Genomic DNA, 15,842 nt, shown 5'->3' on the forward strand with positions numbered 1-15,842 from the left:
AGTAGGTGTTCAGTATTTGTTGAGTGAATTGCATCATGAATGAGCAAAGGAGAAGAGGATATATGTTGCAGATAATAGAGACTGCATGTGTCAAGGGCTTGGGGCCACTGGGGTTCTAGAACTGAAAGGCCTGGGGGCCTGGAGTACAGAGAGGTAGTGATAAAGATAGGAGGCAGAATTATGGACCAGAGGGCCAGGGATTTAGCTCAGTGGTTCTGGTGCCTGCCTCGAAAACACAAGGTCCCGAGTTCAATCCCCGGTACCAAAAAAACAAAACAAAACAGATTTATGGGCCAGACCATAGAGGACCCTGTAGCTTGTATTACAAGATTTTGTTCTAAGGGAAATAAGCTATTAAAAGGTTTCAGGTAAATTGAGGATTGTGGGGTTCTTTTATTAATTTTATTGGTACATTTTATTTTTTTATTTTTTATTTTTTGGTACATTTTAGTTATACATAATGATCACATTCATCACAGAAAATTTGTACCTGTACATGATATATCTTGATTCTTCTTTTTTCCCCATCTCCCTCCCCTCCCTTCAACTCCTCTTCCCTTATTTACAAAGCTTTGTTTCCATCTTATCCTTCTTTTCTTTTTTTTTTCTTTTTCCTGCTTTCTTTTCCCCTCTCCTTTCCCTAGTTCCTCTTTTCTTTTGAACAATTTCTTCCTGTTTCATCATCTCTATTATATATTTTGGTCCTTATTTACACTTTGTTTTTCACACCAGAGAGACAATGTGATATCTATACATATGTGTCTGATTTATTTCACCTAAGAGTATAGTCTCAAGGTGCATCCATTTAACTAGAAATGTCTCAAGTTTATCCTTTATGGCTGAGTAGTACTCCATTGTATGAAAGAACCACATCTTTTTTATCCATTCATCATGTGATGGGCATTTGGGTTATTTCCAAGTTTTAGCTATTACAAACTGCTGCTGTAATCCCAGGTGTGCATATATTGCTGTGATGTGATGCTTTTAATTCTTTTGGGAAGATACCCAGGAGAGAAATAGCTGGGCCAAACGAGACCTCTAATCCTAGTTTTTTGAGGATTTTACACACTGATTTCCATAGTGGTTGCATCAGCCTACACTCCCACCAACAGTGGAGAAGGGTTCCTTTCTCCCCACATCCCTGCCAGCATTTGTTATTGGTGGATTTCTTGATAGCAACCATTCTTTCTGAAGATGAGAATTGTATTCTTATGAGATCCCTTGGTTGTTTGGTGATACACTGATAGTAATGGGGCAAATAGCAGCAGGGGCCCAGTGAAACAGCTGTTCAAGTCATCTAGGCAGAGATGACTAAGATTGGCATTGGGTGATGGTAGAAGATACAGAGATGAAATCTGGAGGTAAAATTAGCTGGGAGCACTTCCAGTTCCTATGATAAAAGATAGCTGCTATGCCAAATAGATGGAAGAGACACAAGCTCAGATTGCTTCATTGGCACAAAACTGAGCCAACCCAGTGCCTTCTTTCTCCCCCTCTGTGTACAGCCAGCAAATCCTGGTGGAACTTTCGCCACACATCAGATCTGCAGCAAATCCAAAGCTGAATAAGGTACTAATGACTCACAAATAGAGCATCCTAATGGCAGTAGTATCCCTTTGGCCTTTCTATGCCCTGTGCCTTGTGGTGGTTGCTTCCTGTCTGGTCCTGTTTTCACTGGTCAGCTTCATGTTGTGTACATCTTATCTTCTCTGCTTACCCCGAGACCCACTCAAAGTTAGGTGCTCCATACATCTTCGAATGAATGTTTCTCCTTGAGTATTATACTAGTAGTCCCTCAGAGAGCCAGTTCCTCAACCCAAGGTTTCGGCCAAAGTTACTGAGCTCATATCAAACTCATTGCACCTATCCTAGCCAATTAGTGGAGAACATTCCTTCATATGTGATATATGGCTTTGCAAGCATGAAGGGTGCTCAGAGCATTGTCTCGAGCCTTTGCACTGCCCTCATACTTAACTATTTGCTTTATTTCGTGTTTATTCAACAAATATTTATTTGAACGTTCACTGTGGGCCTGTTTTAGGTGCTAGATAAACAAGATAGTCTTGCCCTCGTGGAACAAACATTCCATTATGTACCTGAGGCGTAGGTCTGGATGAAGAGAAAGTGAAATTCACTAAACTACTCATCACTGCATTGAACACAAAACACTCCCCCCCACACACCTTGTGACCCCATATGGTAGGCTTTCCCTTCAGGTACACCCAGAAAATGGTTTAGAAAAATAATACTTCAGGCTGGTCAAAGTTGCGCACACCTGTAATCTCAGCACTGCAGAGGCTGAGGCAGGAGGATTGCCATGAGTTCAAGGCCAGCCTGTCAAAAAAAAAAAAAAAAAGACAGGGCCTTACAAGTGTTGAGACAACTTTCCTTTAAATTCCATTGGTGACACTGCTGTGATTATGTATTGGTCTCTGGGTATATCGTCAATAGATCCTCTTGTTTGTAAGAGTCAGCAGAGGCCCTAGAAACCCTGGTAGTAGTTAGGATTTTGTCGTGGAGAGTGAAGTCACTTGGCCTCCAGTCCTAGATTTGAGCGGGAGGGGCGTTAGACGGGACCTTAAAACTATGGTCACCGTTGGGTTTCCCACCCACCTCTTTCAGGCTTTCCAGCCCGAGATTAGCCACCAATTCATTCTTGAACATTAGTGGGGCAGTCTCGGTGGAAGAAGGCACACAGTGAGGCTGCCCAACTTGGAAAAGAGTGTTTTATCCTGTGCAGCGGTTGGGCTGGCAGGGATGGTCTGAGCATGCGCACTAGCGCCCCCTCAGGCCAGACTGCGCTGGAGGAAGGGGCGGGGCCTCCCTAGTTTATGGGCTCTCATCCGCCTGACGCCGGAAGTGCCTTTCCGCCCCTGCCACCGGACCATGGAGGCTGTGGCCCAGTAGAGTCTTGTGGTGTAAGGATTGTGGGGGCGGTGGCCATGGAGGCCGTGCTGAACGACCTGGTTTCTGTGGATGATCTGATGGTGAGGCCTGCCCCGCGGGAGGCAAAGAGAAGAATCAGAGGGCGGGTCCTGAGGAGAGTTGGGCACGGGCAAACCCTCTTTAGCTTTGGCTTTGGTAAAGGAAGCCTAACTACGGCTCCCGGCAGCCTTTGCAGTGCCCGGCTCTTGCCCGAAGTGTGCGTTTTGCCTCAGGGGATAATGGGAGTTGTAGTTTCTTGAAACTCCGCACCTCCAACCTAAGGCCTGGAGTCCGAAGGTGGAAAGGCTGACCGGTTCTGGGTTCATGCCAAGTTGGGAGCTCAGGGTGCTTCTTCAGTGGTGAGGGGGATACAGTGACCGTCTTAAACTTTCACATATTATGTAGGCTGGCATGGTGCTTCCTTCATTGCATGCCAGATCTCAATCTTTGTAACTCTAGGAGGTAAGCATTATTTTTATTCCTGTTTTGCTGATGAGATAGAAGTCCAGACCCGGCAGGGCAGGGCGGGATGGAACCAGCAGCCCTAGAGGAGGACCGCGAGGGCGTGTTGGGCAGTTCAGACAGTATGTTTACTGTTCAGTCACTTGGGTCAGCTGCTCCGGGAGCGGTGCCTGGAGCCACCACCAGGTGGCATCTCTGCTCGGTGCCACAGGGCGGCGTGGGGGGGGGGGGGGCGGGGTGGTCTGTTCCTAACTGGCCCGCCAGAGCAGAATGCCTGGTTCCTAGGGACGGAGACAGGCTCCGGGGTACCAGGTACCAAAGACCCCCCAAGGGAAGAGGGGAGAGCCAGGAATATCTGGAATGTAAGGGTACATGGACACCAGGTCCAGATAGACTGGTTGACACCCTTCCTTTCTAAATGGTTCCTTTCCTCTCCTTTGGCAGAAATTTGAGAAGAAATTTCAGTCTGAGCAGGCAGCAGGCTCGGTGTCCAAGAGCACGCAGTTTGAGTATGCCTGGTGCCTGGTACGGAGCAAGTACAATGACGACATCCGTAAGGGGATCTCGCTGCTCGAGGGTGAGGCTCTGGGCCACCCAACCTCCTTTTCTGTCCTTTTCTGCTACTCTTGGCTCCATTCACCACCTCCAGCTCAAGTGCTGGGGTCCTTTTCTACATGAGACCCTCCTCTCACCATGCAGTCCTCTCCCAGTACATTCACTTCACTGCAGCAAAGGGCTACACAGGCAACACTCTGTATCTGCAGGTTCCACAGCTGCGAGTTCATTCAGATCCAAAATACTTACAGAAACAAAAAACATTTTCTTGATGAATATGTACACTTTTTCTTCTTGTCATTATTCCCTAAACAATACAAATGTTGGACCGGGGATGTAGCCCAGTGGCGCCACACTTGCCTTCCAAGTGCAAGATCCTGAATTCGATCCCAGTACCCCACTCCACAAAACAAAGGTACAACTTAACATAGCATTTACATTGTATTCAGTATCATAAGTCATCTAGGATGATTTAAACTATATGAAGGGGGCCTGGGGATTTAGCTCAGTGGTTTCGCCGCCTGCTGCACAAGCACAAGGACCCGAGTTTGTTCCCTGGTACCAAAAAAAAAAAAAAGTAAACTATATGAAGGGACATGCATAGGTTACATGCAAATGTTTATATAAGGAACTGGAGCATCCATGGATTCTGGAATGCAAGGAGGGGTCCTGGAACCAATACCCTGAGAAAACAAAAAGAGAGCTGTAGTGGCAAAGGATGCCTTTCATAGAACTATAAAAATACTGTCACCCTGCATTTATCTGTTTAGCCAGTTCAGATTTTTCAGGTCTGCTCTACAGTGGGGCACAGTAGTAGAAGTGGTCTCAGCATCGCCATGTAGTTGAGAAGACAGTACAGGTACTGGGGAAGGTTTTGGAAGCTACAAACTAATTAGCAAACTCTCGGGCACTGAGGACAACCAAGCACCTACACCTCTGGGAAGTCACTAAATTAAGGTGTCAAGTGGGGTCATTCAGGGACAGTAAGTTAAAGAGGAGGAAGTACAGACTTATAGTTAACAATAATCGGGCAGCAGGTAAGAGCTGCAAAATACACAGCAGATGCCAGAACTGAGTCGAGCTGCCTTTGATCTTCTCTGGTGTCTTGATTTCACGTTTGCATGGATGCACCAGAGGTGACCATAGTATTGATTCTGCAATGTCTGCCCCTGGAGTGTTGTGCCAGCCTCAGTTCCTGCTGCCCTGGAGCTCTGAGTGGAAAGCTGAGAAGGACTGGAGCTGACGTGAAGGCTCAGGCCAGACTTCCTAGGGCTGTGGTAGGATTCCAAGAGCAGCAGATCCTCTGGGATACAGTATTAGAAAAAGAGAGAAGCAGTGTTCACTTTCTTACTTTTCTCTCCCCAGAGCTGCTGCCCAAAGGGAGCAAAGAGGAGCAACGGGATTATGTCTTCTACCTAGCTGTGGGTAACTACCGGCTGAAGGTAAGGCCACAAGGCTCCTTTCTTCCCACTCTGCACTACTTGGGTGGCAGACAGGCAGGCAGGGGTGGTGGCGGGTGCAACAGGTGCAAGGTAGTTTCAGAGCAGGACTCTTGAGGGAAGGTGAGAGAAAGGATCAGGGTACTGAGGGTGTGGGGACCAAGGTGAAGGAGTGCAGCCCCGAGTCTTGGGCTGTTATCTCCACTGGCTTATCACCCCCATACAGTTGGGGTTGTTTGTGGACTCTACTCCATTGGGTGGGGCTGGAGTGATGGCAGGAGGAGGGGAGGAAGGAGCCCTGGGCTGGAGAAGGGAAGGTGCCCCAGTTTGGCAGAGGGATGGTAGGGTCTCCCGGCGCTTATGATGGGGGCGGTGTTTTCCTTGAGTGCAGGAATATGAAAAGGCCCTGAAGTACGTGCGAGGGCTGCTGCAGACAGAGCCCCAGAACAACCAGGCCAAGGAGCTGGAACAGCTCATTGACAAGGCCATGAAGAAAGGTGAAATCCTCACCCTTTGTTAAATCCTCTTTCCCCGTCATGCCTGGGTCCTTGGAGTGTCTTTAAAGGAACCCCTCCTCCCCCCTCCCCAAGAAGTCACTTCAAACCCACCTTCCTGAAGCTGTTTGTCCCCAACCCTTGGATCTCAGCCTGGAGACTCCAGGTGGAGGTGCACCTCTTCTGTGGAGCGGCAGGCTGGGGAAGCCATGGTCAGGGTCCTTGGGGGGGCTGGGCTGAGCTTCTAACACCCTCCGCTTTCTTTTTCCCAGATGGCCTGGTGGGCATGGCCATCGTTGGTGGCATGGCCCTGGGTGTGGCGGGACTGGCTGGACTCATCGGACTGGCTGTGTCCAAGTCGAAATCCTGAAGAAGACTGCACCCATTCCTCTGCCCGGGGAGCCCTAAGGCACTTTTCAAAGAGGAGCCATCCATCCCTGTGGGCCTTTTCCTGTTCTCCCTTGTACCTTTGTCATTGTCCTCTGGGGCCTTCCGCCTCCACTTTCCTGAGACCTGTTGTTCAGCCCCAAGTCATGTGCTTTGGGATGAGTGTAAATAAAATTGAGCCGAACTTGGGAACTGTGTGTCTGAGTTGAGAGGGGGCCACTGGTGGTCCTTCGTGCTCTGTGCCCCCTTGCTCCTACCCTCCAGCTGATGTGGTGCCCACCCCACACCCTTCCTTCCTTCCTTTCCCCAAAGCCATGTCCTTGACAGAATGGAGACATGGCCTTTTGATGCCCCCAAAGTCCTGGGAGAGAGCAGTGATCAGGAGGGGAGGCAGCAATGCCCAGCAGCCAGCCTGGGATTTATGACTCCAGTCTCCTCTGATCCACTCAGCTGCCTCTTGGCCCATGGAGTTTTCCACGCCAGGGGCCCGCACTGGGCTTCCTCCAAACCTCCGCCCTTCCCTCCCTTTGTCTTCCTGTGCCCTCCCCTTCCTCCTGCCCCATTCCCTAGGGGAATAGGGGACCAGTGGTGGTGGGAAAGAAGCTCACTTAGCGTGGAGCAGGCAAAGGTCTTAGTGGGTAGGTCAGGGCCCATGGTGCCCCAGTTACAGCCCATGGGTGGGAAAGCCAGGCTCCACCCAGCTAGGCTCGCCCCATACCCTCTCGTGCCAGGCTGTGCGTGGGCCCGTGTGCATCACTGCATACCGCTCATTCCACAGCCCTGCCAGGCCACAGCAGGAGGAGGCACCTGAGGAGAGCACAGAGGGGCCTGGTGCCTGATGGAGGAAAGGAGGTATGGGCAGTTACAGTCCAGTGCAGTCTTGTCTCCTCACAGGAACCGAGCCCCAGTGTCCCTTGCCTAGAGAAGCAGAGCTGTCTCAGCTCCAGTCTTGGGGAAGGAAATGAGAGCAGTTTCACTGGGACAGGTGCTCAGACTGGCTCGGGGTGGGGCCCAGAGCCTCTAATCCATCATAACTAAGGAGCCGTTACAGTCCCTGGCACTGACCTGGTGAGGTTAGCCACAGGATCACGTCCTGGGCCTGTGATCCACCCCCCACCCACCCCGGGCTCCTTGGCAGCAAGATCAAGCTCGATGCCGAGTCAAAGGTCAGCTCAAGGAGGGGGAAATTCAAGTTCAGGAAATGTGGAGGAATGCAACTCTGGTGGCCTCCCCTCTGCCTGCAGCATTCAGATCCAAGACAGTCCCCGAGGATGTGCAGGGATTGGTGGTCCTAATCTGTGACAATCTGTGAAGCCAGTAGTAGTATCTCTAGTTGCCAGAAGCAGAAATGAGTAGCCCAGATCACCGGGAAGTGATGGAATCTAGTTTGAGTCCAGGTGGGCCAGACTCCAGAGCTGGCTGTCTCCCCCAACTTCCTCCTCGATCATCCATCTTCCCAGAGACCTAAGTGTCCCAACCCCTAGGTCCCTGAGTGTCTTGGGTAGTTCTCACCATTTGAGGTGGTTCTGTTACCTCAACCCTTCACAGAAAGGCTGCAGTGAGCCTGCTGGAGTTCATCTCTCTGTCTGTCTCCTGTTCCTCTCAGGTCTCTCGGTCACCTTTACCTTCCTTGTCCCTCTTACTCCATTCTCCAGCCCCCAATGAAAGCTGAGTCAGAGACAGCCACTTCCCCTTGGCGCCCAGTGCCTCCCGTGGGGCCCCTCCTGGCCTATCCGTTAGTCTCCTGGGTAAGTCTGCTCCCCCTCCTTCATGGGGCGGGGAACCGGGAGCTGGGAGGTTGGGGGAGGGGGTGGACTTTTGGCCCGTTTATTCTGCATCTCCTGTCAACAGCTGCCAAACGCACTGGGCTCATTCCTCTGACCTGCTGGGAAGCGCAGTGACCCAGGAAGGAGGGAGACAGAAACCTGGAGCCAGACCTGAGCCAGAGGAGGAGGCAGACAGGGGCCGCTGGACTTCCACCCTCCTCTCCCTCCCTGGTTCAACACTTGTCTTTGGCCAGAGCTGTTTTGAGTTCCCCAGGGGATCCCTGCAGCTCCACCCTGCCCGTGTGGGGCCCCAGCCCCTTGGGGGCCTCCATCCCAGGATGTCGATAGCTGTGGAGACCTTTGGCTTCTTTGTGGCAGCCCTGGGACTCCTGATGCTGGGAGTAACGCTGCCGAACAGCTACTGGCGAGTGTCCACCGTTCACGGGAATGTCATCACTACCAACACTATCTACGAGAACCTCTGGTATAGCTGTGCCACCGACTCCCTGGGTGTCTCCAACTGCTGGGAGTTCCCATCCATGCTGGCCCTCTCTGGTACAGGCTGGGGAAAGCCCCGGGAGCAGAGGGAGGTAGAGGGTGGGAAGACCCCAGAAGTGGGCAGCAGCTGCCTTTGGTCTGGCTTTGGCATCCTAAGGATGCAGGGAGGCTGGGGTCAAGCTCTGGGTCCTGGACTGATGCAGCCAGGAGTTCTGGGGACAAACTGGTCTGGAAATGGAGAGTTTGTGACACGTGGCCCTCTGTCCGTGGTTACAGGATCAGGCACCAGAGTCAAGCTGCCGGGCACAACTCCTGGCTTGCTAGCTGGCTCTGTGCAGGTGATTCATGAGGTTTGTCTCGGCCATCTGCAAGCTTAGGATAGCAGCAGCATAGTTGACATGCAGGTGGCTGTGAGGACTGTATGTGACAGAGCCTGCAGCTGTTAACTCGCTGTTTGCGTAGGTGCACTGGATGCATTCTAATGTTTTATTATGGGGTGGGATTGCTGGGCTTGGCAGGGGACTCCATCTTGGACTGCTGGTGGTGATATTCTGAGGTCTCGGCAGTGTCCCCAGGTGTCCATGGGCCTGGCCTCCTTGCCAGGCTGAGCTCTGGAGTGCCCGTGTCAGGGCCTGGTTGTAGTGGGAGGCGCCTCGTAGGCGGGGTATCCCCTGTAAAGAGGTGCCGGGTGGACTTGCAGATGTGTTTGGGCTTCTCAGTACTGTGTTCTCAAGTTCAGTGTGCTGCAGCTGACAGCTCTGGTTTAGGCCCCGACAGTACTGATGGCTGCACCTCCTCCTGCCTCCTGCTCACCCCTTTGGACTGGGCCCTGTCATTTCCCCCCAGAGCCTCCCTTAGTCTGCCCCTGCTAGAGACCAAGAGTTGATAACTGTGAACCCTTGGTGCACCCCCCACCCGCACTCCCAACCCCTGCAGGTCCTTGGGAGCCCTCTCATTCTTCCAGGCACTGAATCCAGGTGCTAGGCAGGCGGGGAGAAGCTGAGGCCAGCAGTGGGTGTGCAACTGCCCTGTGAATGCCGAAGGTGTTCTGAGCAGTTGTGTGGTTTCCCTCTCCCTGACTCTCCTGAGGCAGCTGTGGGGCTTTATGCTTTCATCAGTCTCCAGTGTTTACTGTGTGCAGGACAAGTGCTCTCAAAACACTGTAAAGGCTGATCCAGCTGGGTGAGGTGTCAACTCACCTCAACTCAGGAGGCTGAGGCAGGAGGATCACTGTGACTTTGAGGCCAGCCTGGATTACATAGTGAGTTCAAGACCAGCCTGAACTACAGAGACCCTGTCTCAAAAAAAAAAAAAAAAAAAAAAAATTAAAAGGGCTGGGCCTGGGTACTAGGGGTGTAGTAGCTCAGTGGTACTGCCAGAAAAAACAAAAACAAAAAAGAAAACGCTGAGTCCAATGTGGGTTGGGTGCCAGAAGAGACTGGCGGCAGTTAGCTCAGTAGCCCGGCTGTACTACTGTACCCAGCCCTCGCCCTGTACCGAGACCAGCTTTTGCCATAGGTCTGTGTCCCAAAGAGTTGCCATGTGGCCCTGCTGCCATTGGCCTGCAAGAAGACAGATGTAGGAGCGAGGTGCTCAGTTCCCTGTGCACTGCTCCTTGGGCAGGTTCACGGTCCCTGTAGTCGCCCTGCTTCTGGCTGGGCACTGTTACCTCATTTTACAGCAGCTGCCCAAAGGCACAGAGGTGGTAGGGGCCATGGGGACCCCGCTGACTGAGCCCAACCCCAGGCCCCAGTTGTTTCCTCCATGAAATAACCTCCTGGGCCACTCGGCCCTGCTGTCTTCTCTCATTTGGCCACCAGAGCTCCCTGGGCACTGAGAGTTGGGGGCAACTTTGAAGAGAGTGGCTGGGAGTCAGAACAGAACATCCTCCCGAGAACTTTGTCCCTCCTCCCTACCCCCAGCTCCCAGCCGCTTCTCTTCCTGGCAGGAACCCAGTCTTTCCCCTTCAGCACCCGTGCTCCTGCCCCAACCAGGAAAGGGGTGCAAGGTCCTTGGGAGTGCTTGGCAACAAAGACAGAGAAGGGAGGAGGGAGCTTACAGCTTCCCTCATCTTTGAGAAAGGGGAAACTGAGGCACAGAAAGATTATGGGCTAGACTGACTTGGATCTTCCAGGGTCAAGGTATCCCACTTTCTGGATCAGAAGCAGCCACTGCTGCCCCCTACTGGTTACTCTGGGAGGAAACTCAGCTCAAGATGTCTACATTGTGCTAGGCTCAGTGTGGACTTCGACTTGGAGAGGGAGCAGATGGTATGGGAGCCGGTGCTCAGATGCACTTTCTATAATACAAGACAGAACGTGGGCGTGGTCTGATAGAGTCTCAGCTGAGGGGACTGCACTTTGATTGCCACAACTTGGGGGAAAGGGAGAGCTTGCTGCAGGCGTCTAGTAGGTTGAGGTGAGGATGCTGCCGAGAGCCCTGCAGTGCGCAGGACGGTCCCCGAACGAAGCATCTGCCCCAAAGTGCCATAGAGCCCAGGAGAAACCCTGTAATAGAGTTATCAGTGAAGTGTGCCCCGAGCAGAGCAGGGCTGCAGGCTGGATGGCCAAGGTACGTAAGGAGGGAGGCTTGGATGGAGCCCATAGGGCAAGGAGAGGACTTTTAGGAAGAGGCAGTGGGCATGGTGGTTGGTGCATGCCTATAATCCTAGCACTCTGGGAGGCTGAGGCAGAAGGATTGCAAGTTTGAGGCCAGCATGGGCAATTCAGCAACTTAACATGCCCTGTCTCAAAATTAAAAAGGGGGTAGGTTGGGGGTGTAGCTCAGTGGGAAGGTCCTGGGTTCAATCCCCAGTACTGAAAGCAAAAGAGAGGAAGGGAGGGAGGAAGGGCCAGACAAGAAACCAAGCCTGAGCAGGGGCTGAACGGGGCTGGCTCTGGTGGAGGGGAAAGGCTGACAGCTGTGTTCCCTCCCCAGGGTATGTCCAGGGCTGCCGTGCGCTCATGATCACCGCCATCCTCCTGGGCTTCCTGGGCCTCTTCCTGGGCATGCTGGGGCTGCGCTGCATCAACATTGGGAGCCTGGTGCTCTCCACAAAAGTCAAGCTGGCGGCCATCGCAGGGGCCCTACACATGCTGGCAGGTAATGGGGGAAGGTGGTGGTGAGGCCTAGGGGCGGCCCCGGGTTCTCTGCCCTCATGTCCAGCTCCCTGAACCTGGGGCTTGCCTCGCCTTCCCCATGGCATTGACACCTCTGCTGTTCAGATCCGTACACCCCACCCCATCTGTACCCTCCTCGTCTCTGGGATCCGATTCATGGCATCAGCAGTGTTTCTTGAGGTCCCACTGAAGCAGGTGTGAGCCAGGTGTGGGACTTCCTTCCAGAGCTTGGGGAGCTCTGCATGTGCACGCACGCACACACACACACACACACACACACACACACACACACACACACACTCTGCACATAGCAAGGCCGTCAACTGGCCATAGCTTTTCAGTTTGCACATTTGTGTAACATGGCTTCACAGTAAGCTGCCAGGTGTGGTGGGGATTGTCAGAGAGGTCAGGTGGCTTTTTGGAGGACAACCCTCCATGAGTGTGGATGGAGGACAGCCCAGGGCTCAGGGCTTTGGGAAAAGGACTGCAAGGAAGTAGGCAGGAAGACTTCTTGGGCAGGTGGGTTTTGGAGGCAGGGAAGACTGGGATAGTCAGGTTCCAGATGAGGAGGGGAGTGGCCCAGGCCCTTCGAGTATGATTGAACAAGGCTGGTCTGGGACAAACAAGGCGGCAACTGACTGGGCCAGAGTGGTAGCAGGGTGTGGGCTGGGGTAGGGGCCTGAGAACCAAATTGGGAAGTTTACAGTTGACCCCAGGAATAGGAGGGCTTATAGGCTACAACAGGAGGAACTGAATGAAACTGTTGCTCTTGACCTACTCCCCCTGCCTGCCCCTTCCCCAAGCCCCTGATCACCCTGGGCTGTGGCTAAGGGGCACTATTGGTCCTCCCACCTCTCAGGGACCTGTGGGATGGTGGCCATCACCTGGTATGCGATCAATATCACCCAGGACTTCTTCAACCCTTTGTATGCTGGAACCAAGTGAGTTAGAGGCCCACCCTCGGGGGCAGCTGGTGGGTCTCCAGTGCCCCAGGTTGGCACTCACTTCTTGTACCTTTCCCATGCCCTGGCGCTCAGGTATGAGCTAGGCCCTGCCCTCTACCTGGGCTGGAGTGCCTCCCTGCTTTCCATACTGGGTGGCATCTGCCTCTGCTCCAACTGCTGCTGTGCCTCAAAGGAGGACCGCGTCACCAGGTAGGGAGGGGGTGAACAGAGAGGCGAGTGGGGCTCGAGGGCCAAGCCTCCCTGTGACCCTGCGCCCCCACTCCCAACAGGGCCCATCTTCCCTACAAGCCGTCCACAGTCCAGATGCCCTCTGTGGCTTCACAGGAAGAAGGCGACATCAGCTTTGGCAAATACGGCAAAAATGCCTATGTGTAGGAGCTCTGGCATGTAGAGCCCTGGCCCCAGGACCTCATCCTCCCTGGAATGACCTCAGGGCAGGCCATGCCCTGTGTCTGGAAGCTACATCTTGTATCTGGGAGCCTCGTCCAGCTGAGCCACATCCAGAACCTGCCCCTCACCTGGGCACTCTTGGCCCTCCCAGGCCCAGAACTGCTCCTCAAAACTCGCCTAGGCCTCCGGGACCAAGGGGATGAAGGCGTCTCCCAGTGTGTGCGTTCTCTATAAATACATGCATAAATAAATGTACACTGTGATTCCTCAGGGTTTGAGAATGTCAGTTTAAGTGCCCAGCCCAGCAAGAGGTGGGAGGCAACACCAAGAAACACAGCTGTCTCCTTCAGCAAAACAAGAGGGTGACAATAACTTCGGTCACCAAGGGGCAGATATGGGAAGCCCCAGGCCCAGGAACCTGGAAACTGCAGGGGAATCCCTGGCCAGCTGGAGACAGCAAGCCCCACTTCTGCTGTGGACCTGTCTTCCCACAGCTGCAGCTGGGGAGCTGGTCTAGGGCAGTTTCCTTACTGGAGCTCGCATGGACACCAGGGATGGGCAGCCCATTTGGAGCTCTGCTCCAGATTAGCTGGGTGAGTGCATGCCCATTTCTTTGGGAGGCTCAATAACTTCCCAAAAAAGGCTCTGAAGACTGTGTGCAAAGCTTGGCGGCATTAAGCTCACACGAGGTTCTGGGTTGTGGGCAGCCTTGGCACAGCCCAGTGGGTACTGAGTAGTGCTGATAGCCACTCGAGAGGAAAACGAGACTGGACAGAAGCCTGGCATCCAGTGGGAGAAGAGGGGAACAGGGCCCCAGGCCAGCAGCCCCCTTTCTCTTTAATCTGTCTACTTGCCTGTAAACTCCACCACTTCCTTTCAGGACACTAACCTGAGTGGAGTCCTCCAACTGAGCACTTAGGTATGTGCCTTAATATGGCCACTAGGTTAAGGGCACTGGGCAAGGCAGTCTCTTTCTTGCCGTAATGTAGGAGGTGGCTAGACCAGGGGAGAGGCAAAAGGACCTGTCTACACTGCACAACTGGTAAGGGCCAGAAATCCTCCAAAGCTGAAAATAAAACTGCCCTGCTTCCCAGAATCCCTAGCTCTCCTAATTAAATGCAGTGCTCAGGGGGAACTTTGGGGGGCCCAGTCTCCAGCCTTCCAGACCCTGATACTAACCTCTCCTCTTCCCTTGTTCCCAGGATGGTGGTGCTGCCCCTATCCTGACACTAAGGGTAGCTTCTAGAAGCTTTTGGCAAAGCATAGATTTCCCAAAGACCAAGTATCGTCCAAGGTGAGGAACAAGTCTTCTCTGGCCCAAAGCAAGTTGGCAAAGCTGCTCAGGCCTTCCTGGGGGGTTCTAGTTTACATGCTTACAGTTCTAGTTTACAGGCCCATGCTTCCTGTAACATGATCCACAGGAGACTCACGGAGCCAGGCAGCATCAGAGCAATGGGACACTGTTGGGGTTCTCTCAAGGTCATTTGGGAAGGTGGGGAGAGACCTCACACCAAGCAGAACCTGTGTGACGCTGTGACAAGATGGTAGGAAGCAAGGACAGGGAAGGAGGAATGAACCAAGGAGACTGCTGACTGCTGCAAATCTGGCAGTGTTTCACAGCTAGAAAGTCTTTCCTCCTTGTTTTCCGGCTTGAGTGTACTTGTGGTAGAAAGGGCAAAGGGAAGGAGGGCCAGCTTCAGATCCCAGAGCTTCACTTTCTGAGAGAAACAATAAGCCCAGGTGGGAGTTGCAGCCTCCAGCCAGACTCCTGGTGCCCATTACTGCTGCTGCTCACAAACCACCCCAGGACTCAGCACAAACAACTACTTATTACGAACATAGCCTCTGTGGCTAAGGATTCAGACTGGCACAGTGAGGCGGCTTGTCTCTGCTCCATGGTGGTAGAGGCCACAGTTGGGGAGACAAAGGGTTGAAGGTGCCCTGATGCCAGGGGCTGGAATCACCTGAAGGCATCTCCATGCTACTACTGGCACCTGGGCAGGGAGGGCATGGCAGCCTGGCTCACGGGCCTGACAGCGAGGGTCCCTGCCGGTGGCCCCTCTGTGCAGCCTTCCTGACCTAGCCTTAGATGTCACTTTTCTAACTCCAGACATTCTCTGCTGCGGGAGCAGTCACAGGCTGGCTCAGGTTCCAGGGCCAGGGGACAAACACCCAGCTTTGGATGAAAGAATACAGAATTTAAAGGCACTTTTTTTTCTTGGTACTGGGGGTCAAACTAGGACCTTGTGCTTGCATGGCAGGCAGTGGCACCACTGAGCTAAATCCCCAGCCCAAAGGCACTTTTAAAACCACTATACCTGTTTTATCCCTAAACCCTATGGCTGCCATCACCACCCAATGTGAAGCTGTCACCACACCACTTGTCCTGATGTGAGTTTTCAAAGAAAAGGAAAGCAGGTCCCCAGGAAAACACTGTCCCCTAAAGCAGAGGGAAGAGCCTAAAAGTGCTCAGCATTGGCTTTGCTGCACCTCATTAATTTTTTTGTTTGGTTTGGTTTGTTTTGAGACAGGGTCTCGCTTTGTAGTTCAGGCGGGTCCTGAACTATGTAGCCCAGGCTGGCCTCAAACTCACAGTGATCCTCCTGCCTCGGCCTCCCAAGTGCTGGGATTACAGGTGTGGGCCACTACACCCGGCTATACCTCAGTAATATTTTAAATTCATTTGCTTAACAAATACAAAGCCCTACACCTGCCTCACAAGCGCAAGGTTCTGAGTTTGATCCCCGGTACCAAAAAAACCCGAAAACCAAAAACAAAGCCCCTGCTTTGCTGAGTGCTTAACCAAAGACTCCACGGAGCCTATGAGATTACATCCTGCTAC

General features: G+C 52.9%; 2 protein-coding genes across 2 annotated transcripts; both read left to right on the top strand.

Moving 5' to 3' along the window:
• Positions 1-2,805: 2,805 nt before the first annotated feature.
• Positions 2,806-6,454, top strand: Fis1 (fission, mitochondrial 1). The gene is made up of 5 exons (XM_004840142.4): positions 2,806-2,987; positions 3,832-3,964; positions 5,308-5,384; positions 5,773-5,878; positions 6,148-6,454. Exons 1-5 carry the CDS (start codon positions 2,832-2,834, stop codon positions 6,243-6,245), a joined length of 570 nt encoding a protein of 189 aa, XP_004840199.3. The 5' UTR covers positions 2,806-2,831; the 3' UTR covers positions 6,246-6,454.
• A 559-nt stretch (positions 6,455-7,013) lies between these two features.
• On the top strand, positions 7,014-13,270 carry Cldn15 (claudin 15). Its single transcript, XM_021254474.2, has 7 exons — positions 7,014-7,114; positions 7,918-8,010; positions 8,114-8,583; positions 11,464-11,628; positions 12,505-12,586; positions 12,683-12,799; positions 12,880-13,270. The coding sequence occupies exons 3-7, from the start codon at positions 8,367-8,369 to the stop codon at positions 12,983-12,985; spliced, it is 687 nt and encodes a 228-aa protein (XP_021110133.1). The 5' UTR covers positions 7,014-7,114; positions 7,918-8,010; positions 8,114-8,366; the 3' UTR covers positions 12,986-13,270.
• Positions 13,271-15,842: the final 2,572 nt, after the last annotated feature.

The sequence above is a fragment of the Heterocephalus glaber genome, unplaced genomic scaffold (assembly GCF_053883595.1).
Source record: "Heterocephalus glaber isolate CG9 unplaced genomic scaffold, H.glaber_assembly_v1.0 deba00001610, whole genome shotgun sequence".
In the NCBI taxonomy this organism is placed as follows: Eukaryota; Metazoa; Chordata; class Mammalia; order Rodentia; family Bathyergidae; genus Heterocephalus; species Heterocephalus glaber.

Coding starts and splice junctions, on each gene's coding strand:
- Cldn15 (XM_021254474.2), top strand. CDS start 8,367: ATGTCGATAGCTGTGGAGACCTTTGGCTTCTTTGTGGCAGCCCTGGGA. Junction 8,584..11,463: donor ATCCATGCTGGCCCTCTCTG/GTACAGGCTGGG, acceptor TTCCCTCCCCAG/GGTATGTCCAGGGCTGCCGT. Junction 12,587..12,682: donor CCTTTGTATGCTGGAACCAA/GTGAGTTAGAGG, acceptor CCTGGCGCTCAG/GTATGAGCTAGGCCCTGCCC.
- Fis1 (XM_004840142.4), top strand. CDS start 2,832: ATGGGCTCTCATCCGCCTGACGCCGGAAGTGCCTTTCCGCCCCTGCCA. Junction 2,988..3,831: donor TTTCTGTGGATGATCTGATG/GTGAGGCCTGCC, acceptor CTCCTTTGGCAG/AAATTTGAGAAGAAATTTCA. Junction 3,965..5,307: donor GGGGATCTCGCTGCTCGAGG/GTGAGGCTCTGG, acceptor TTCTCTCCCCAG/AGCTGCTGCCCAAAGGGAGC.